Source organism: Lepisosteus oculatus, chromosome 15, assembly GCF_040954835.1.
Source record: "Lepisosteus oculatus isolate fLepOcu1 chromosome 15, fLepOcu1.hap2, whole genome shotgun sequence".
In the NCBI taxonomy this organism is placed as follows: Eukaryota; Metazoa; Chordata; class Actinopteri; order Semionotiformes; family Lepisosteidae; genus Lepisosteus; species Lepisosteus oculatus.
In genome coordinates this window covers 32,381,756-32,405,387 of record NC_090710.1, presented here as the reverse complement: position 1 = coordinate 32,405,387, position 23,632 = coordinate 32,381,756, and the positions used below count along the sequence as shown (strand labels likewise).

At 42.4% G+C, this 23,632-nt stretch overlaps 1 protein-coding gene across 2 annotated transcripts in view; it reads left to right on the top strand.

Moving 5' to 3' along the window:
- man1a2 (mannosidase, alpha, class 1A, member 2) overlaps nucleotides 1-23,632 on the top strand; it is a 155,380-nt gene that overhangs the window by 101,900 nt on the left and 29,848 nt on the right. For both annotated transcript variants that reach the window (XM_015364169.2, XM_006639363.3), the window contains exons 7-9: nucleotides 13,051-13,145; nucleotides 18,093-18,216; nucleotides 21,318-21,411. In XM_015364169.2, the coding sequence (XP_015219655.1) occupies nucleotides 13,051-13,145; nucleotides 18,093-18,216; nucleotides 21,318-21,411 (313 nt within the window). The remainder of the gene's footprint in view (nucleotides 1-13,050; nucleotides 13,146-18,092; nucleotides 18,217-21,317; nucleotides 21,412-23,632) is intronic.

Genomic DNA, 23,632 nt, shown 5'->3' with positions numbered 1-23,632 from the left:
TAACGCAACCACGTTGTTGGGTGGACTGAGGACCTCCTCTTCTGACCTTCTCTTGTGTTCCAACTGAAATGCTGACAGCTTGGAGAAAATCTGCAAGGTTTTGATACAGAACCTCCAAAGTTTGAGTCTTTGGTGCAATTGTATTTTTTAACACCGGCAAGCAGCTGAGCTTCTGTATGATGAAAGTATCGTGATTAGGGTGGAAAGCTACATTACTGTAATGTGCTAGTAGCTGAGGTCTTCACACAACCTTTATTCCTGGGTATGCCACAGAGAGAAGGGGGAAGATACCCAAGATTTCCTATAAAGTATGCCCCTACACTGAACGCATATATAATTGTGGAGATATTAATACAGACTATTTCACTCGCATTTTTCACATCATGTGAAGATGTCAGCTTCTGCCCAACTCCTCATTGATCATCTCAAATGTGTTTTTTCTCTTTTGTAGACACTTGTAATTTATCGGTCCGTCCCACAAGCACCTCTTATACAATTATACTTTATATTATGGGTATTATGAATGAAAGATATCGGTGGTCCTTGCGTTTCTGTCATATTAATGTGAATTTCACAGGCCATTACCATGGTGCACTTTGCCTTCAGCTCTGCCATCATACTTTCATTCATGTCCTGACTTTTACTGGTTGGTTTGACACTAGCCGGTAATTTTCTATCACTTTTAACCTGTCAGGATGACAAGACCTTCACTTTAATCTTCTTGACGGTTGTTTCATGAACGAGGTCACAAGGGTGTCGCTGTGTTTTAACAGGGTAATATGCACGCGGCCTGTTCTCTGACTGACCCCCATGGTCGATGTGAGCCAGAGTGAGAAATATTGAGGTTATCAAAGTCAACCCAATTAAATGCTACAGTTAAACGCCTGGGCATCCCTTGTGTGTCATTGGGTTTTAAAACTTTGCGTTAATTAAGCGCTTAGAAGAAAATAGATTGCTTTTAACTGATTAAGTATAACTCCATGGCTCTCATGAGAGAAAGCTGCATATTACTATCTGGATACTTTTTAAACCCCACACTTGCAGTCGGATAAAAAAAAAAAGTTGGAAATTGCCGGGTGAAATTTCCCTTCTTAACTGGGATGTAGTCGTGCTCAGTTACCTGCAGTTCACTGGTTTTGCAGCTGCTGTTTGTCGAGCTGCTGCAACGTTGAAAAGCGCACTTTTGGATCCCTGGTTTGAGGAAGGAAGTGCTCCTCATCGTTCCCCAAACTCCAGCGTTTCTGCTTTCCTTCCCGCCTCGCTGGGCTTCACTGTTTCTCCTCCTGCATCAGCCTAATGGAGTATTTCAAAGGACGCGGCGTGCAACAGCGGCCTGGCGGGAGGCTGTTTTGATCTCGGATTGCTGGCGAGTGACCCGAGATGAAAGGCCGGTCGCAGTCGCAGGAGGCCAGAAAGGGCTCCTCTCCCAGCCGCGCCGTCCCGCTCTCCGGTTGCTATGGGGACTGCAGCACGCCTCCGCCTCCCGTGGTGACGCTGCGCGCAGGGCTGGAATGCAGGAAGTAGTGTGAATGAAGGCTCGCGTGACTGTGCGCAGCCTGCAGCCGGTTAACATCAGAGGTCACCATATTGTAATAAAACAGCTAATGATTATTACAAATCCAAGTGTCCAGTTAGACTTATGACGTCCAGGAGTTGGCTTCTTGGTGCCATGTTTATACTTGTATCCATTGTACACTAAGAACCAGTGAAAGATGGAGCACCTTGCCATTGCTGTTGTGTCCATACACCTTGTTTTGTCTGCTGGTGGTTTAAAGTTATTCTGTTGAAAGGTTTAAGATCCTCCGGATCCAGGGGAACTGTTCAGTCAGTTACGATCTGTGTCAAAATACTAGATTTAAAGTGTCCATTTTCCTCACACAGCTCCACATGTCATTCAAATGTTGCGATATGCAGTGCAGTTAATCCGGGATACTCTAATTCTTCTTTTTTGAAGGCTTATTTTAGAACAGGGACCTGACTGGATACTGAAAGTGTGTTGTAGGGGAGGACTATCTGTCCAGCAGGGCCAGTGACCTCCTCTCATTTGTCACCTTCCTTCTGGTCTTCTGCACCACGTACCTTCTGTTGTGTTTACTAATGCCCTCAGGTATGCAGGGAGCCTGCCCTGTTAATTGTACAGACAGGCTACGTGTTGGTTGCAGTCTGAAGACTGGTGCATCTTGAAACAAAAACTGCCAGTAAGTTACAGCACTATGCGTCCATCACTTGGAATAAAAGACCATTCTGCTAATGAATCTAAAGCACACAAGGAAACAAGACTGGTTGGTCAGTATGAGTTCCTTGTGAATATGTTTTACATTTGTGTTTATTGTCCTGGTCCAGTTAGTTTTCATTTTGTGCTCTCAGATTGTATATGGGCAAGAACAGTGGCAGCTTAGAGTCCGGTGCAAAACCTGCACTGCTTCAGTGGCCTGGTGTGAGCTCTTGTGAATGGACTGTCAAGAGGCACACACAGTAGAACGTGCTCTGTAGTTCCTGTTGTTCAGCTTCAAGACATCCCCTTACCTGTCAACAGGGTTTATACTCTTTTTCTGCTGAAACATCTTTAAAAAGCCTCGTACGTGTCTCCTGTGTGCCCCTGCTCTTTCATTACTCACTCCCCAAGCCGTCTCTTTCTCTGGCTTTTGTTGCTCTGTGTGAACCTGCGGTTGCCAGGGAGGAGAAGAGAACTGTGAGAAAACTGAGTGTGAGGCAGCACGCAAGGGGGGGCACCCTACCTGCCTTTCGCCACAGGTGAGGGGAGCACAATCTGATCCTGTCGCTAAGCCGTTAAGGGCAAGCGTATTGGGTTAAAAAACGTGACAAAAAAGTGATTTCTGTCAATTCTAGTCATGTCATTGAAATACAGTAAAACAAGTTATCACATGTAAATAAGTGTTTATATGTTTTGCTAAAGTATTTGAGGCACCCTTACTTTGGTATGCTATACGCTACTGTACCTACTACAGTATTTTGTGTGCCTTTTTCTTTGTGTGTAACCTGCTAGGTCTATCTATAAACGATATTCTGGCACCTGTTCCTGGCATCTCCAGGAATCTCCTTTCCAGTAAGGCTTCTATTACAGGGTTGCGTGATATTTTCTTGAAGAATTCACAAATTCTTCTACAATGCAACAGTTACCAGTACCCGAGGAAGAACAACAACACAATCACACAACTCCACCATCACTCTTAAATTCCTCTCTTTCTCCGAACACACAGAGCACCGTGGCCTTCATGGTGGAAATAAGTTCTAGTTTGGATTTGAAGAAATTCTTAAGTCGTCACGATTCTTGATGAATTCAGTGGGGGAATTCCAGTTGATTAGGTTTCAGTCATTTTTAATTGGGTGTTAATTATGAAAGCTGGGGAGAAGAACAGAACTCACAAATTCCCAGCAATTCCTATTAAGAAATAAATATGGGCCTTCAGCCTCCACCAGTCTAACAGCCCTCTGTCAATACTGACCCAGCCCCTGGTCCGACACATGGATCAGACGCTGACCCACGGACCTAACAGGTTTAAGCCAAGCATGTCATAAGATGCTCCTTGTCTGTCCCGTTTGCTTCCCTGCGGTTGATCTGTGTCTTCTGAAGCACAGTTTGGGTCTGGCCTGATGAGTGTGACCGGTATCGTCGTGCTGCGAGCGGGGGCTTCACCAGGGTGGTGGGGAGGCATTGGGAATGTCTTCACTGCATTCATTCGGCCCTCTGCTATAATTTAGGGTTTTACTTGGCTGCTGAGGCAGTTCTGTGTCATGCTGCAGGGATCTTGCCTGTGCCTCCACACCTGCAACTGCTGTCGTTCCTTTCCTCCTAACAGCCCACACTGTGCTTTTCACCAGATTGATCTGCTATGTTCCCCCTTTTCTGTGAGCCAGTAGACGTCGTAGTCGTAGTCTTTAGGCTTAAACATTTTGTTTCCTTTCCTTGATTCCTGAACATTTAGTTTATTTGCCATTTCATTTAATGGTTTTCAGTCCAGACTGTTGTCATTAATAAGCATTGAATAAGATTCATATTAAACCAATTGATTGCCCAGATAATTTACTAGAAATATCTATTTTATGGAATAACTTCCTGTATTATTATAAAGCTCAATCTGGTATATCTGATATCCAATAGAGCAGTTAGAACAGTGTTTTTATATAATTTTAAGTGCTCATATACTTCTGCCTCTGACTGTACAGTTTCCAAACACTTGGCTGTGAATTTTAAGGAAACAAGGCCTGCATGGAAAATGAATCCTCACTTTTGATTCTCAGCAGACTAATTCCCTAGCCTTTCTGTTCAGACGTGCGTTCAGAGTATAGTTCATAATCTGGCAGAGACAGTTACAATAAGTGCCTGCTGGTGTTGAGCTTCCAAGACAAAATCCCTGCTTTTTTTAGCATAGTCTGGCAGTTTTTAGCTGTGCAGTTTCAGGAGTGGTAACGTGTTGTGTGCTGTGAGAGTCAGTGAAGGAGCTGTTCTGGCACCTGCTGGCACTCTGATGGTGTTGACTGTGGGCCGGATTGTTTCAGTAGCATCTGCAGTCTTCTGTTACCTTACTGGCAGGTTTGTAACATGACAGTGAGCCCATAGTTGCACCAGAGGTGTTGGCAATTTGGCTTCATAGTTATAAAATTTTGGAGGGGCTGTAATGATTTTCATTCTGATTGATTGTACCTGAGCACTTCTCATTGAGAAGCTGCCATTTCAATTCACTGCCTTTCATGAGAAACTTAAAACACCGTACCTGGTATTTTAAGCTAATATGTTTTCCTCATTCTGTCTGAAATCATTATTCTCCAATTGTTAAATGACCTTCAAATTGCTACAGTAAGAACCGTCAAATTAAAATCCCGAAGTACAGACTTATCATCTGAGGAATTCTAGGATTTGTAATTTGCACTGGGGGCAAGGGAAGATGGCACAGGCCTTTTAATGTTTAACTAAAATGCAAAGAGGTTTAAGAAAAAATTAACTTGCACCCAAGCATCACAAGCAGCTAGAGCTGGTTCCAGGCTCTTAATTTGATTTGAGCAAGATAGCCCTGGCGGCTGCCCTTCTCGCACGGCCCCATGAATCAGAAACAGGAGGCTGCTGTAAGAGAATGTTATTGTAAAACCAGTGAATGTCCAGGAAAAGAAGGGATATCTCGTCCTGGAAGAGCTCCCTGCTGATACATCTCTGTCGAATTCAAAATGCTTTATTACCATGTGTTCCTACCCATAGTCCACTTTTATTAAATATTCAGAGGACAAATAACAGGGTGATTGATGGTGTTTACCTTCCAGAATCCCCGTTCTAAACAGCTCCTTTCTGCATTTGTCTTATCTTGTTTTTGTGGCTGACATCACAGCATTGTTGCTGCTGGGACTGAGTAATAACAGAATAATTCAGAGGATAAACTCATTCTAAGACGTGTCACCTTAAATATTGGTGCGTGTGGCGTAATACCCCCCGACAGCGTCCTCCCTCCTGTGTGTCTGTGGGCGAGAGGAGCAGAGCGCCCAGCTGCAGGACGGCCTTTTATTATTGATTGATATCGGCACTGTGTCAGAGAGCTCAGGTTTTTCCCCAGAGCTAGCATATCAGATGTTGAAAGTACAGCTACGCCATAGAAATATCTAAATTACTATTTTTTTATTGTAGTCTAGCGTACAAGCGTTTTAAATCGCCTTTAATTTAATAGGAGCGTTACAGGAACATTTAGAATTTTGAACTACCAGCAGGGCAACGATGTTGGACTGACACTTTTCACTCCATGAGGGATGCTGGACGTGCTGCAGAGAAGGTGATCAAAATCCTGAGAGAGAGAGCTGTTCGTTCCATCTCTCCGATGCGGATCATGTCGTCGCTGCTGTGGCAAGAGGGGAGAGGAGTGCGATGGTCAGCCCTGCCTGACCCTTGTCCTGAATGCAGAAGAGCTGATTCCCTCTTCAGATTAAGAGTGCAGTGGGTGGCCTGCCTACCCAGCCAAAGAAGCTTCACATTTGCTGTGTTTTTAATTCTCTTCCTTTCCTTTGCCTCCCTCTTTCCTGATCATCTATGCTGGCCCTGGCTTGCAGACTGCCCCGTTCTCATTCCCTCCCTATCATTGCCTTCAAAACCAAGCAATACGTAATCTGAACACAGAAAATGAGATATCTTCTGGTTTCCAAAGGCTTCTAAGCTACCATTGTATTGATTTAAAAAAATAAAAGTACCTGTTTGTTTTTTCTCCTTGTGTGAAACAGTAAAAAAACAACTACAGTGGGATTTATTCTTACAAGTCCTTTTTCCAGCCTTCAGGGTTTCAGCTGCACTGAAACTGATCCTGACCAAAGTGCCAAGGGGTCAAAAAGTGAAGCCAATCATCCTGCATTTTTTATGTACTGAACAGGAGCATTTCAGACGCGGCTTGTTACAGACATTAACAAGAGCTCTGCAGCTGATCAGTTAGCGGTGAGAACAGAGATGACATTGTAGGGTGTGAGCTGAGTGTGAAGGGGTTCAAACTGTGCAAGCTGGGAAAATGGGCAGAGGCCTGTTGTGTGGGGGTGATTACAGAAGTATGACATTAGAGAGCAAATGGAAAGTCAAAACTACATCCTGTGTAAGAATATTCTTGTATCATGTATGTCCTTTTTATTTTGTGATGAAATAACATACCTTTGTGTCCTTCTCATAATTGTGTACCTCGGAGCATGTTCTGATGTATAACAAATCTCTCAGAAGGGCTCATGTTTAGAGCATGGTTTTGCTCTGCTCTCTGAACAAAAGAGAGCAAAAAGAGGTTATTATGTTTTGTGTGATGAGCATTTCTTTCAGATTTTAACTGGATGCTTCGGGGATGGTGACACACTGATATGGTGAAGGTTTAGGGCTTCTGTATTTGTGAAGGTTGTTATGAATTTCATTAGCAAATCGTAAATAAAGGCCTTGCGAGTTAAGTTCCAGAATGACCCAACCCATCCTAGTTTAAGCTGATGTCTCTATTTTTAAGTACTGTAGTTCAAGTGGGGAGCTGTGTCAGAATGCGCAGGCTGCAAAGGAACAAGGAAAGGTTTATTCCTTCCTGAAAAGAGAAGAAAAAGAAACACAATGTTTCGGCTAGTGTGCTTTGATACCCGAAGAAGGCTCCATGGCCGAAACATTTCTTTTCTTCTCTTTTCAGCATGGAATAAACCTTTACTTGTTCCTTTGCAGTCTATATTTTTAACATTATTATAGCCTCTATTATTTAACATTAAATACTTATAAATAATAATAATAATAATTGCTTACACTTATATAGCGCTTTTCTGGATGCTCCACTCAAAGCGCTTTACAGGTAATGGGGACTCCCCTCCACCACCAATGTGCAGGTGTGTGTGTCTGTGTGTGTGCCCGGTGATGGAGTGGAGTCCAGTCCAGGGTGTGTGTGCCCTGCGATGGAGTGGAGTCCAGTCCAGGGTGTGTGTGCCCGGTGGTGGAGTGGAGTCCAGTCCAGGGTGTGTGTGCCCTGCGATGGAGTGGAGTCCAGTCCAGGGTGTGTGTGCCTGGTGATGGAGTGGAGTCCAGTCCAGGGTGTGTGTGTGCCCGGTGATGGAGTGGAGTCCAGTCCAGGGTGTGTGTGCCCTGTGATGGAGTGGAGTCCAGTCCAGGGTGTGTGTGCCCTGCGATGGAGTGGAGTCCAGTCCAGGGTGTGTGTGCCCTGCGATGGAGTGGAGTCCAGTCCAGGGTGTGTGTGCCCGGTGATGGAGTGGAGTCCAGTCCAGGGTGTGTGTGCCCGGTGATGGAGTGGAGTCCAGTCCAGGGTGTGTGTGCCCGGTGATGGAGTGGAGTCCAGTCCAGGGTGTGTGTGCCCTGTGATGGAGTGGAGTCCAGTCCAGGGTGTGTGTGCCCTGTGATGGAGTGGAGTCCAGTCCAGGGAATATCCTGCCTTGTGCTGGGGTAGGCCCTGGCTCCCCTAGTGACCCTATGTTGGGTCAAGTGGTTAGAAAATGGAGAGAGAGAAGGATTGCCAGTTAGAGGCTAAGAACATGTTTTCTTCATTTTCTGAAGATCTATAGTACTCATACTATGAAATGTAAGCAATATGGGCTAAATGTTAAAAAAAGTATTACCATCTTCTAAATCTTTAGTTCTTTGTCCATGTTTTGTTTTGACCTGTAGAACCTTTTAGTATTGAATTAAAATATTTTTCAATGCATTGTTTTATATATACATATATTAAATAGCCATTTTTGTTGCAAATGAAAAAAGTACAGAATCTGAGAACAATTTTCATTGCACTCACATTGCAGTGTCCTAAGTGGTAAGACAGTAGAATCAGTGGGAATTAAAGAGCATGTGTAATTTTTTCGTGTCTTTATCATTTAGAGTAGATAAGTGGCATCATAAAACACCTTAATAGCCTTTCACTTCTGCTTATAAATTACTGCAAAAATTACTTTCATTGAATCCATAGCAGTTGTGCATTTAGAGTCAGGAATCAATCTTAGATCAAGATTTAATTCTGTAGCCCAGTTTGTAGTTTCTGAGGTGTGACTTTGCGTGTGCATGTGTGTATATACACAGTATATTGAAGGCTGTCAGTAGAGGGGGTTGTCTAGGCTTTGCAGATCTGTGCCACTGCAGTAATCCATTAAAGCCAGTTTACATTAGAGTTAATTGCCAGTACTGAACTGTCATCTAATTTTCTGCCTTGTAGAAAATTCACAATTACGTTGCTGTCAGCCCAGTTGGATGAGTTAAGCAGGGTCTGACTCGAGAGCCATATTTCTGGATGTTTTTATAGCTCTGGTTTTTCATTCATCATTTCGGTGTGCCTGTGCCCTCGGACAGAGACTAGAAAGCAGGGAAATACAATGCAGTTGTTGAAGTTGTGCCCTGGGAATGAAAGGCTCAGCATTAATTTAAGTAAGGGGAGCAGGGTGATTAATTATTTTAATTTATGTGCTCCCTTTAGCATTATACTGCAATGGGCATAGTTAAACACAGATTTATGGCATCTAATCTGCTGTAGGGGTGTTTCATTTTTTTTCATTACATCAGAAAATTAAGATGCTCTTCAGAACAGACAGCAACTAATTTAATTGCCTGCATTAGAATTCTATGTACTCTTAAGGACAATTTTACAGCATGTGATGATAGTAGTATCCCTTGAACTATTTTGAATTCAAAATAATGTGGGCTTCTGGTGCAGGCTCAACAGATTGCTACTATAGGTACTACATTGTTTTGAGATGTGTTGCTGTCTTCATAAGATTACATTTGGACAGGTTTCACAGACCTGAAGGAGACAGAGTAACGTGAAGTGTTGTCATCAGGGGGGTCTGTGTCTGAAACAAGTGGTTTTCACAGAGACCAGTATTATGTCATCTCTCATAATACCTGAAGAAGAAGAGCCCAGCTGTGGTTATGTGAAAGAAGGTCATCTTTTTTTGTACTTGATTTTCATTCTAGGTGGATTTACGGGGGATTTTTAAATTTGCGTTGGGAGAAAAAGATTGCCATTCTACAGTTGTTTTGCCTTTTTGCAGTTGTATTTTAGCATGCAGCAACGTTTGTCATTTCTGGTGATCTTTATTCTAGAATATGTCCTGTAAAAGTTTATTTTATCTTGGGACTCAGGTTAGAGAATCCACTGTTATGCATATAAACTCCATTTATACATTTTCCATATTTATAATATTCTTTTCCTTGGCTTTTTCACTTACACCATGGTGAAGTGAACAGCCTCATACAGTACTTGTCTGTTCTCCGTCTTGCATGAGATGTTTTTGCTGAGTCACTTGTTCCCAAATGTATTTTCTCAAACTAGACTAAGCCTTTAAAATTGTATTGCTATCATTTTATAAATATCATTAAAATATGTATAGCCATTGAAAGTATGGTTGGAGCTATTACATTTTGCTCTGTTCTGTGGAAGAGCAACTACACTGTAATAAATTGTGTGTCAGATGACTGTGTTAGTGTTTCTCGGCATTACACTGATGCTTTTTGTATCCGGTGCTTTTCTTAGTTTGACAGAGCCATAGACAGAAGAAAGGAGCAATAAAATGAGTCCCACTAGATACTGTTCTCTATTCTCCTTTACTTGACAGACTCCGGGCTGTTGCTAATAAAGCTTTTATGTAGAGTAGCTGGTAAATTTAATGCTAAAGCCATTTTTAATCTGGTTGAAGCAGCCTACTGATCTGGCTGTAGTAGGTGGTGTGTCACTGCAGTCTTTCCCCCGTAGATAACAAACATCAAAGATCTTCGTTACTGTCCTGCAATGAAGCAGTTTAAATGTATAGCTGGCATTTGCTAATGTTATAGTCTCCTTGTAAGTTAAACATTTTTTTTATGGCACACTTAATGCACACATGCAACAAGACTCCCATTTTGCGCAGTTTCTCAGGCACCACTTCTGTTTATTATATCAGACTCTGTTTTTACCCCCCTAAGCATTTCTGTTTATTTTGTTGTGGCAGGATTTTATATTTCTCTTCTGACAGGTTTAACTTTTTTAAATCAAGATTTTCCTGATTTTGTAGACATTGTAAGTAAATAGATGAAGGGAATCTTTTTGTTTTGTTCTGGCTTAGATGGATCTTTCAAACCTTTAGATTTGATTATACTTTTTTTTCATTGCTCTTGCTTTGAAATGACAAGACTTAACATCTCTCTTCTGAGCTATCTAAATACATTTGGTTTGTATGCTTTCTTGTTTGTTTGGCTGATGCGTTCATTCAGATAAAATGTACAGCATTTGTTTCCGCCAGACGTTCCTGCCCGTTCTTACAGCAGGGGGTGCTGGGGCAGTCTGGGAGCGATGCCCTGCTGAAGGGCCTGTTGAGGGTGCCACCCCTGGGGTCGGAGGCCACAGGTCTCCAGCTGGGACCCTCCCCCCTGCTCCATATCATGCCTGAAAAACACATTTCCGCCCAGTTGTGGTGATGAGACTTCTCTTATATAATTTAAAAGAGGATTTCCAGCAAAAATACATTGAAACTGCATCTAAGAGTTACAGTACTAATCCAGATGGGCCAGTGTACGTTTTGCTCACAGTAAGTCTCATTGCATCAAATGACCTTGTGAATGGAATGGATTTTAATATTTAATCTGCTTGATATTTTTCTTATTTGTTTTCGCAACACTGTAAAACACTCCAAGAAACAGCTCGATGAGATGGGATTAATTAACTAATAATTACTCGCCAGGCTAGACAGGCTGAGTTGCTACTCTCGCTTGGAGGCCTTCTCTTGTCCGCAGAGGTGCCCGTGAGTGAGAGGCTACAGTACAGGGGGCTGGGCAGGACACTCCGGTCCCTAATACATCAGGGTCACAGTCCAGCTGGAGCTGAGAAATTGATCCAGTTTTGCCAAAACTAAAAAAGAATTGCTTATCAATTAAGATAAATGGGGTAAATGACATTAAGTCTCAAGTAAATATGGGGCTAACAATCGGAGCTCAAAACAGAGAGAATTATTTACTGCATTTCAGAATTGTTGTGTTTACATTTTGGTATTCTCAGTAAAAAGTACCCTAGTGTGATACCAAAAGTGTACCCATTTACACGTTTCTTTGAGGATCGCTGCCCTGGAGTGTTAAGACATTTATAGGAACTGGCACCGGAGTCTGAAATCCGTTTGCTGCTTTGTGATGGTCATAGACATACAGTGCAGTACAGCTGGGAATCCGAGAAGCCGGGTGTTCCAGGCCTCCGAGGCTGGGAGTGAAGGTCAGTCTGAGGGGACTCGTGCCCTTCAGTCTCCTTCACTTGCTGGACACTGGAAAACTGGCACTAAAGGTATTCTGAAGATATAAACATTGATTTGAGCTTTACATATCTGAGTTTTGTTAGGTCTGACAGCAGTAGGATGGATTCTGCTAGACTCCTGTCATGTCTGAGAAGGTGTAAATAAAACTGGCGTTCTTTTCCTCATGGGCTGATGGCCGGGAGGTGGGAGGGGTTGTTCATGGGGCTGTTGGCTGTAAACTGTAGTCTACGGGGTGCTGCACCCCTCTTCTGTGAGCACTGCTGACAGTTCGCGAGGGTTTTCGTGTGGTTAGTGTCTGTGTGTGTCATGTTGCCGTGTCCGGTCAGTGGCGCAACCTCACATCTGTGGGTTCTGGCTTCATTTTCCCTGTGTCTTGGGGTGCACCCGTTTCCTGCCACCCCCCCCAGACGTGATGGATGGTCTGTGGCCTTGTGGCGGGCGGGCACCTGGCCTGGGGAAAGCGCGCCATCCTGCCTGTGCCCAGCGCTTCAGCAATCGACTCTGGTCTTCACCTCGACCAGCAGCTCCGCTGAATAGATTGTGTGCAAAACTTTGTATTAGAGGGATAGTTGATCACTATTTTAAAAAAGGTGGACTGAATGGAGTAAATCTTCTGGGTTCTGAGACCGTAATGACACACTTTTATTATGACTAGTAGACGCTCATAATTGGCAGAAGTCTGTTTTTTGTGAACTTGTTGTTACAAGAGGTTACATTGTGTTTATAAACTTGACATGGAGCAATGAACATTTTTTTAAAGGATGGATTTTAAGGTAGTGGCTACCAGATACATTTGGAAAAAAAATTGTGGTTTTTAATACTCTGTTAACTCTTGGGCTGAACTCGCTGCGCCCGGTAGGATCTTTAGAAAGTGTTTTTTTTCATCGGTTTGCCATTTAGCAGCCGTGATTTCTTTATACTTTACACCATCATCTAGAATGTGTAGAACATTTTTGAAGGTTAATCCTTTAATTTAAAACCATTACTATTTATTTTCTGTCGTTTGACTCTTTATAACCTTTTATATATTTTTGTAATATTTATAACCTGTCCTAAACTTCTTGTGATGAGCTTTTCTTATTCTCCGAATGTGCCTCCAGATGTACAGTAGTGAGTTGGGGGGTTCCTTTGACAGGCCCGCACCTGGTTCCTCACTAATAAGGACAGCCTGTCTTCCTTGCGTTGACGCAGCACTGGTTCCAGAAAGCTGCAGCTCTGCCTGCTGCCTACTCCTGCCATCAGCACTAAGGCGCCTGCTCACCACGCTCCTTCAGTCTGTGGGTAGCCCCTTCATTCTTCCTCCCTTCACTCCTCTTTTTCTTTTTTCCCTCGCAGGTCTTCAAGATCAAAGCTGTCCAGCTGGCAGAGAAGCTGCTGCCGGCTTTTAACACCCCCACCGGCATCCCCTGGGCGATGGTCAACCTGAAAAGGTGAGGGTCCCTCCCTGTGTGGCGCCCAGCGCAGCCGCCTGACTGTCAGTGCCAGCCTTCAAGGTGAAACTGTGCGGCGGGAATGTCGGAAGCCCAGGTGCTTTGCTCGGTGGCGGCCGGCGAGGCGTCTGAGTTTCACAGACATGTGCCGGGGCTGCTCGCAGTGCCACGAAGACCGTTAACTCCCCTCTGCTAGCTTACCCACTGGACCTACTTTGTTTTGGAGCTTGGGTTCTTTTATTCTATACTTTTAAAATAAAAGGTTGTGCATGGGCCTCATTAATATTTTGCAGTTTCTTAGCTTTGAACAAGGTACATTGAGCTCCGGGGTGTATCCACTAGGGGATCATGGGAGAATAATCAGGTTCCAGGTGCTGCTGTGACATACCATAGAAACAAGTTCCTCTTTGCAATTATGAATTTCAAAGGCGGCTTCATCCAAGAGCATGTTCAAGACTGGCTTACGTGCTTCCCAGTCATTCAGCAATCACGGCACGTTTTATCTAGATGTATCAGAAGGTGCTTCTTTATTATTTTCTAAATGAAATACCTTAAAAACTGTACTGTTTTCAACATATTGTCCTCACAAAATCATCAAAAACTAAATTTATCATTCACATATGTTCTGTATGTTTTCTTCTCGCAGTTGACATTTAAATTTCTTTTAAGACGTTTGGAGCATAATTGTACAAACAAAAAAGATGTGGCTCCACTGCAAACTGCAGTACGGAGAAAACACCTTTTGTCTGATTATAATGAAGCAATGAAGGCAGGTGATAGCTGAGAATAGAAGTGCATGTTTCAGCTTCCTGCTGGACTGGAAATGTGTGTAAATACCCGTTCCCCAGTGACTTCTCTGGTTTCTTCTGCCACCTGAGAGTTACACAGGAGTTATCTGAGATGTCTGGGCGAGGGGAAGGCCAGACAGAAGAGTACTCGTGTCTAGACAGTGCAGTGGGCTGCACAATCACAATTTAGAAACCACAGAGAAGAAGAGGCGCTGATTGGTTTTAGATCCAAATTCAAGTGTTTAGTGAATTGCTTGTTGCTCACACAGGGGTAGAGGAAGAATTTAAACTGAAAAAGACTGCTTTACAAGGCCGAAGGCTTTCATTGCCTCTAGATGTCTGAATAGAATTATGCCATCTAGTCAGGTGCATCCCATTACAGCCCATTTGATTGACCTCTGTATAACACTTCCATGTTGACTGGTTCGATGACCAGTGGCCTATACCAGGTGGTAATGTGGAAATATTGGGAGACTGTTCTTTTGTTCTGTTTTGGGGTCGCCTGTATGGAAAGAAAGAACCATTCTCTCACATTTTGCATTGTTCATCAAGAAATGTACAGTTTTTAAAAAAGGGAACAGAATGGTGCCGTGAACCAGACAGGAGCCAGTTACTGTATGCTATTCGTTTTCAGGAGATTGCATCTTTGACCACTGTGTGATGTAATCAGAAGAGCTCAAGTTCTTTCATTCGTTGTCTGGTACATCGCGATCCTTATTCAAGACCACAGGCTGAATGTCTGGAACAGGGCATACAACAGAAGCACGTATGTGTGGCATTACGGATGGCTGTGAAGCAATCATTGAAGATCCTCTTGTCAAGAAGTGCTTTTAAGATCATGCAAAGGCAGGCTGCTCTCCAGACAATAAGGCATCCCCATTCAAGTGTGTTTTCATGTAATCGCCATCATTCTAGTCTCTTAAGCTAGAGATGCTGTTCTCTCATTCCATCTTCAAGATTACATTAGCATATGTAGTTTCTGATTGCCTGTGCTGGCTGAGTGCTTCCTGAATCATCATTGTTTCTTTGAAATGGGGAATTTTTTTTTTTAGATCTCTCTCTTCTTTAATGAGATATCTCGGTAAATGAATCTTCAGCAACACTAAAGTAGCATGTAAACTGTCTTTTTGGCACCAGTGGTGTGTTTCCCACTTAACAGGGACAGATGGGAAAATATCAGTAATACATGGAAGGGCGTGCCCTGTCAGCTCTGGCTACTCTTCTTGAATTTCTCCATCAGGTGAACAGCTCCTTGCTGCCATATACAAATACTGTAGATAGGACAGTGTCCCAGATCTCATTCCAAACCTTGCTTTTTACCAGCAGTGTTTTCCTTGTTTAAACAAATCAAGAAAAGTTTATCTCCAAAACTCAGCTCTTTCCACCATCCAAAACTGAATCAAACTAACTTGTTTCTCTTCCTGTCTTATGTTCTTTTCACCTTTGACCTCTGGTCAATTGCTGACCTCATGCCTGAGCTTTCTGGTAAATGTAGTCCTTGGGGATGCTTGGCTGCATCCTCCACTTTGCCACAAAATGTAGGGTTTCTGCCAATTAGCTCATCTCCCTATTGGGGCACAATAGCCATGAAGACATTGAGGGGAATATCCAAAAATATCTTGTTTTTCTGTTTATGTTAATATTGAGCTAAATGGTTTTTTTTAATCTATGCACTCTACAATGTCCTTAAATGCTTTTTGTTCCAGTGCAAACCAGTCCAAAATCTGCCACAGGAAAGCAAAAATATTAAAATGATTTGGAAGTTTAAATTAAAAAGCTGTAAGTTTTATTACTCTTAGCCATACATATGTTGTCTTTTGCATGAGTCCCCCTTAAATGTTATTTGGGTAATTAGAAATGGGAATTTGGGGAAACATTTGTGTCCTGCAGCACAGCCTCTGTAAACCATACTGGTAGTGGTTTTACATTTGTATTTTACTCTGATTAAAGATTATCTTTGCTGTGTATCCTCAGGTCCATTCATTTATTTACTGTGCTTTTAAATCATTCCCAGGCTCTTGAGGTATTTTATTCCTAACCTGTATTCGTACAAGGGGTAAAGGCCCTACCAGAACAGACTTCTGTGTTTAAAACAGATAAACCTGGAACACATATGACTTCAACACACAGGCATGAGAGAGAGGCAGAACCCTTTATTAAATATGTTGCATAAACAGTGTCTACAGATTAAATGCTGTTAGTATTCCGGGGATGATTCGTCACTGCTGAGCAAAATCCCGTCACGTTTATTAAAAACTAAATTGACCAGTGCTGGAGACCAGTGGCCCTTAGTTCCAACGGCTGCTCTGTAAACTCAAAATGAATATTGTGGGAATTCTAAAGTAAACTGTTGCTTTTGCTGGCAACAGTATTTTTTTCTTTGTAGGCCGAGTCTGCTGGGGCATGTGTGTGTGATACAGATGTAAAGCAGCTCAAAATGAGAAAGTAAGAGGAATCTGAGCCTTTACTTCATATCTGATGCTAGCTTTAAGGTGGTTATTGTCTGATGCACTCATAGAAGATTCTTCACTAGATGTGTTTTACAGTATCAATTAATACATAAGTATTTCAGGAAATGTGTTACATTTATGGCGTTTTGCAGTATTCACAAACGGGCATTTCTAGAGCCTTCAAACATGAGACACTCGCACAGCCTCCTCATTTCTCCATGTTATTACTGTACCTCTGCAATATGTATAATTGCACTAATATAGTTGTTATGTTTATCGTTTATAGTTTCTCCATGTAATTCCTTGTTTTCTGAGAATATCCTCGGAATCTGGCACATTGACAAATCGAGGTCCGATCCAGGCTCCATTCATATACTGTACAGCCAAATTTTATTGTAAAACGTTAGCCTTGGTTATGTACTTTTTATTTAGTGTACTGTATCAAATATATTTTCAAGAAATATGATTATTGGGCTATGAACGAAAAATTAAGTGAAGCTCTCGTTCAGTTACGTATACCGCAAGCCTAGTGCCACCTGGTGGTCTGTTTGAGCAGTGGAGGGCTCACAGAGCTTTCCGCTGGCGGGAGTTTCGACACATCGCTTCCAGATGGCTGCTGCTGTACACATGCTGCACAGGCACACTGGAATTAAAATGAAGGTAACTGAGCCCACCCAGTATGGTAATGAGTGGGCTACCCGTCGCACGTCATGAAACAGCAGGGGCTGCAGAGTAAAGTTACCTTGTGCTGGTAGGGTTGGTTTGTGCTGTGCGGTCACCCCAGGAGGCAGACTTTGAAATCTTAGTCAGTTTTAACACCGTGTGGGAGGAGTAGGTCACCTGAGTAATGAACTGAAAGCTAAATACCGTGATCTCTACTATTTCTCGAGTTTCCAAAATGCGAACTGGCTCATGCACGATTGGTAAATAGGGGAAAGATGTCTGTTATACGCGATTTCATCTCTGACGTGTTTGTTTTGCGTCGCGGAGTAACACAACTGAATATGGCGGTCCTCAGAGGAATACACATGACGCTCAGTTGTCCCATGCGCTTTGTTTTGGAAGTGTTAATTGGGAGGTGCTCCTCAGTTTTCTGCTGTTTTCACTAAATCTTCTGCATTGCCATAAATATCGGAGGACAAGGTGACAAGAATGTGTCTAAGAAGCGTGCTGGTGATACAATTTCAGGTGGTGAACTTTTCTTCAAGGTAAAGTCCTAAATTTACTGTAGAATTTTGTTATTTCTTATGAATTTAACATGTATTTTCACTGTGGTAACATTTTTATTAGGAAAACTACTAAATTTGGTAAAGCTTTGGTTAGGCATGTGGTTAGGTTGTGAGTGCTCTGTCCCCGACCCTATTTTTCCCCATAAGCCCTGTTACTGTATTTTTTTGCACGATTTTGCAAAACGCGTGGTTTTACAGGAACGCATCTGTCGCATTATAGCAGAGACGCCTGCACAGTGTCTTTCACTACGATTGATACTTCTCTATAGCAGCCGAATTTCTTTTGTGAAAAAATAACTGTTTATTTTACAAAAAGAGATATTTTTAGTTTAAGTGAGCAAGTTCGGCCCAGATGGGACGTATAGGAAAGGTAAAAGTGTCAGATTGTATCATGCTGCCGGGAGGTTTGTTTTTTGCTGGGAGAGCTTGTCCCTGAAAGAGAGGTTCTGTTCTCAGATAGTTTCTCTCTCTGCATTGCAGCGGAGTTGGCAGGAACTGGGGCTGGGCGTCGGCGGGCAGCAGTATCCTGGCGGAGTTCGGGACTCTCCACATGGAGTTCGTGCATCTCACCTACCTGACTGGCGACCCAGCCTACTACAACAAAGTGAGTGGAAAACCTGGCAGCAGCCCACACTCCGTCTCGGTGCTCATTCCTGGCACCATTAGGTGAACTCTAGTCAGAAAGCAATCCTCAAGCATGGACCTTTTTACCGTGGGAGCACACTAAAAAAATTAACGGTTTGTACAAAAACATGATAGTATTATTTGCACCAAAAATCCAAAATAAAACATCCGTGGTGATTAGGCAATTTAATCATACAGGTGTAAATTCTTTTAAATTTATGATTTCTTCAAACCACGCTCAGCACAATTTGCATTAGACCTGAGTCTTTAAGCCCAAAACTGTTCCTGTGTCCTTGTTGCGCTTTAAAGGTGCAGACAGGTGCACTAATTGATTCCCAATTGGCTGGCTTTTGTTCCAACTGAGCTTGTGATCACCATTGCTAATTGGTGCCTTTAACTGATATTTTTGCTTGTTTAGACTTTTAAGTTTGCTTGTTTCTGCACTCAGTCCCGAGTTTCAGAAATATCCTGCTTCAAGCATTGTTTCCAGCAGCTTCCGCATAGTTTTAACAAGTTCTTGAAGTTGGATCTGCTTTGCAGTTTGCAGTAGAAGCTCAGTTATTCTTGACGCCCACTTATCGATTGGCACCTTCTTCTCCAAACTGCTCTTCATCTTCACCATGTTGTATGTAATTGACACCTCCGGTTGTTGACTTCAGTGACAACAATGTCAAAAAAATACTTTTTTGAGGGCGTCCATTCGAACAAGCACTGCCAAATGAGCATTATCACCTGAGCCCACAGATGCATCACACTGAACTGAGGGCCATTGGCAATAACCCATATCCCTTTCCAGGTGCTCTTTCACATTGACCTATTTCAAGTACACTTTGAAACTGTTTAAAAAGTTTATAGAGTTTCAGGACAAAGACGTTGAAGGAATGAGACAGCTGAAGAACGGTAAAATGGGACAGGATAGCTACAGTATTGAGTTGGGAGATAACTAGTGGTGAGAGTTTAAAGAGATTCTGCATCAGCCATAAAACTGATTTATCTCTGATAGTTATCAGCTAATCAGTTATGCAGAATATAAGGGAAGCTAAGGCACTTGATAAAATGACTAAAAAACAATAGGATCCCATTTAAAAAAGTAGTGCAGAGAATTAGAAAGCACATTTAGAAAGGATACAAGGCCAAGAGAGATATGGAAAGGCATATTGCAAGTAAAGGTTAAAAGTAGATAATAGAAGGTTCTTTCGGTACTACTGCAGCTAAAAAAAAAACAAAGAGGAAGAAAAATGTATCCAGGACGACCGTGGCAAACACCAGGCAATGAAAGGGATATGGATGATGTGATGTGTGAGTAAGTACTGTAAATTCGACTTTCACTGAGGAAGACGTCAACAGCATGACACCTGCAGTAGTAGAAGGACAAAGCTCTGTTTTTAGCAGTTTTAACATGGAAGGGGCGCACCTCTTTCAGGTATTAGACTCCCATGGTCCTGATGATATCTTACCATAGGCACTCAGGAAAATGAGGTTGTAATTCAGAAGATATCTGTGTAGGTCTTTCAATAATCACACGGATGATCCCTGTGAACTGGAAAATTGCCAGTGCGGTGCTCTTTTCCAAGCGGGGAGACAAAACTGACCCATGTATAGACCAGTAAGTCTTGACTTCGGTTCCATGTCACATCATGGAAACAATTAGAACTAAACCAGAGGATCACCTACATGAAAATAATATCCAAGGGACTTATCAACACAGCAAGCACACTTGCTGTCAGATGTAGGTACCAGACAGATGTGAGACTCTCAGCTAGCGTGTGCTCTCTTCCTGGGCTCCTGCTAGGCCGACTGACAGTGCCAAGGGTTTTCACAGCACAGGAACAGGAAATTTTCACGTATGTGTGAAATACGAAGCACCTGGAGGTGAATCCGTGTCTGTGGGTGAAACGAGTGACTGTTGTATCAGGTGAACATACAGCAAAACACCAAGCATGAGCAGAGCAGACACAAACACCTCCCCTTTGATTTGTATCCTCACAGCAGAAGGCGGCAACACATAACAGCAGGAAGACCAGTGTCTGATGTTATTTAAAATGTATAGTGCAAAAACGCGCCATTACAGATAGCAAAGGTTACTGTATTCCAAACTTTAATTGAAGCCACTGCATTCAATAGAAACACCTTGTACAGAAAAAAGCCATAGACATTTGAACATGTAAGGTCCATATATTCTTTAAACAGAATAGCCTTGAAGCAGATGAATTATTATTGCGATTAGTCAGTAAATCAAAGCTTAGCTGTTACTGTATGACTATACAGTACATGTAAGCTAATGTTTAGTGCATGGAGCAAAGAGCAGCTGTATACGCATAATGACTCAAGCATTATTATTCTTCGTGTGTTTTAAAAATAAAACAAACCGTGAAAACAAAATCTGTCTGAATTAGAATGGGGTGATCACTCAACACAAGGGCAACACTACTTTAAAATCCACTGTTACCATTGGTGCAGACCTGTCATGTAAAAATATAATTCTATTTATTTCTTGTGGTGTTTATTTAAATATGGCATGCCTTTAACTTTTTACAAGGGGTAGCAGTCACACCTGTCAAAAGCTCTTCTTTTGTAAGACTAAAGAAAAGTGTTTTAAAGAGAAGAGAAAATCTCTCAAGAACAATTTCTTTAAAAGATTGTGGACATGGGGAACATATAATATTGCTAATTTTCCTAATAGCCTAATAGCTTTAGAGAACAGAATACACGTTGATCAAACCCTGGAGATGAGGGGTCAGCCGTGATGTACCTATATCCAGCATGCAGCACTTTAAAAGGGGCTTATTAAACAGTGATGAAGCTTGGAATTAATATTCCTTGGAGCACATTTTTAAAATCTAGGTCATGGTGAACATAATTAATTCACTTGAATTCCTCAGTTACTCCATTTCTAAGTGTATAGAAACTGTGGTTAACTGCAGCCTACTGATAGTGGCATCAGTTGTAATTACATCGAAATATCCTTGGAGCTGCACCCCATGTTTATGACTGGCTCTCTCTCTCATGTGCCTTTATGTACAGTTTGTTATTTTCTTACTGTGCTCCATGTGACCCTGAAAAGTTTTGACTTTCCATCAGGTCATGCATATTCGAAAGCTGCTGCAGAAAATGGACAGGCCCAATGGTCTCTATCCAAACTACCTGAACCCAAGAACTGGGCGCTGGGGACAACGTAAGTACCATTGTGAAACAAAACTATTGCACAGGTCTGGTTTTTAGCCACCTATTCAAATGAACACAGCCAGTTTGCAGAGTTCATATTTTCTTTGGTTTTATAAGAGCGTGATCAGATGTTCAGGTATCTGGCTTTTAGTTACATTAATTGTTTGCAAATGCAGAGGGTGAGTAATCCCATCTACAGGTGAGTGATCCATGGAGTTATTGCCATCACACTTTTTCATTTCTCTGTTTGGCACTTGTGTTGCTTGTCCAGTTTGTGCCACCCTCACTGTCAGGTTTTTAATTTGATTTATTCTGCTTACACAGCTGTTCTTTGCACTTGTCCTGGGTAAGAACATCTGTTCAGCAAATAATTATAATCCATGAAGCTTTCATTTCTCAAGGTTTAATTTCATTTTGCTGTTGTTGTTTTTTTTGTGTTAATTTCTATGATGTTCTCTTGAAATATGGTGCTCTTGTATTTGGTTAAGCTTTTCCGTCAATTTTATAAAAACCTTAGTAATATATGAAAGTCATAAATAAAATTAGATTGATCTGCTTGTTTGGCCGATCATGATCTTGAGTTAAAGCGGTTAAACTCTGTGTATAGCAAATTAACTACAACAGCAGTGGAGTGTTTGTTGTCAGTGGTGGAATGCTGTGAGTTTTCTTGCCACAAGTTGGATGAAGTAAGAAGATGAATTGTAGATGAGTTGTTTTGTATGTGTTGAGAAACATTGTCTCTCTTTGTCGGCAGTCGCTAATATGAAATACAGTGTCTTAGATCCAGCCTTCAGGGGTGATGGCAGACTACCTGGTAATGAGCCACATTTACTTGAGGTAATTGTTCTCTGCCTGTGGATTCCCAGGCCTGCTGTACTGAATCGTGAAGCTTTCACAGTACAGCACATGAAAGAAACATACAGTAGCGGTTGCTAGGAACATTTCCTGGAATACGAACAGGAGTATCATCCGCACTCATTAGACAGGCAGAACAAGTCTGAAGTGCGTAAGTTCACATAACTTGATATTTTGACACAATTTGATAGTTGACAATAAGTGATCATGGCAACTCACTGTTAACTTATTTTTTTAATGGGAAACGAGAAAAAAAAACATTGCTCTTTTCTCTTTTGTTTCTTGGTTTGGGGGCGCAGTTACCCCTCATGCTGTTCTTTTTGTTTTATTTGTCAGATGATCTTCCTTAGACAAAGACCGTTCATGTTTAGTCCATGAAGAGTTCTCCTTCTTCACGGTGCAGTTAGAGTAGAACTCCGCCGGGGCCAGACTAAGGGGAAGAGCTACAGTACGTCTGCCAGGGAGGGCCAGGCTGTGGCGGGAGAGGGAGTGTGAGGGGCTCACTCTGCTGAACGACTGCGAACGGGTCCGACCTCTGACGCCCCTCCTTGGCTGAGAGCTTGCGCAGTGTTTTTCGTTGCATTTGGCCTTCAGCACAAACGGTGGCTGGGTGCACCCCTGCTGTGCAGCCTGTACTGAAGGTGTGTGTGCACATAACAGACAGGAAGGCACACTGCTTTTACACAAGCAAATTATAGTGCAGAGAAGAATTGTGGGCGGCTTGGTGGCGCATTAGTTGGCATTGCTGCACTGTGCTGGGGCCCTGGGTTCAGTTCCTGGGGTGCTGTCTGTGTGGAGTTTGCATGTTCTCCCCATGTTCATGTGGGTTTCCTCCAGGTGCTCCGGTTTCCTCCCACAGTCCCAAAACATGGTGGTGGGTTCATTGGCCTCTGTGTGTGCGTCTGTGTCTGTGTGCACTGCAGTGGACTGGCGTCCTGTCCAAGGTGTACTTTGCTCTGCTGCCGCGTTAGGCTCCAGTGACCCTGCGACTCGGAGACCCTGTACTGGATAATGTGGGTTAAAAAACAGGTGGATGGAGAAGAAGTTGACTAATATTCACTGAACTATTTGTATCAGTCTGTTTCCTATACAAAGACATATTCTTATGTAACATGTAAGAAACCTGCCTTTCCTAATTGTACAATGAGGACTCTCCGCAAGTTGATGACATCTGCTTTATGAAATTATTAACTCATTCATGCCATTTATGATTAAGCTGCAGTTTCTGACATGGACTGGATGGAAAAGGTTGCACAAATTATTGAGCTCAAGAATTTAGAATTTAGTTCAAATCTTAAAAGTTCAAAACATATATCATTGTTAATGAATGAAAGGTGACCATGGGATCATGGTTAGTACCAGATACGTTTATTACT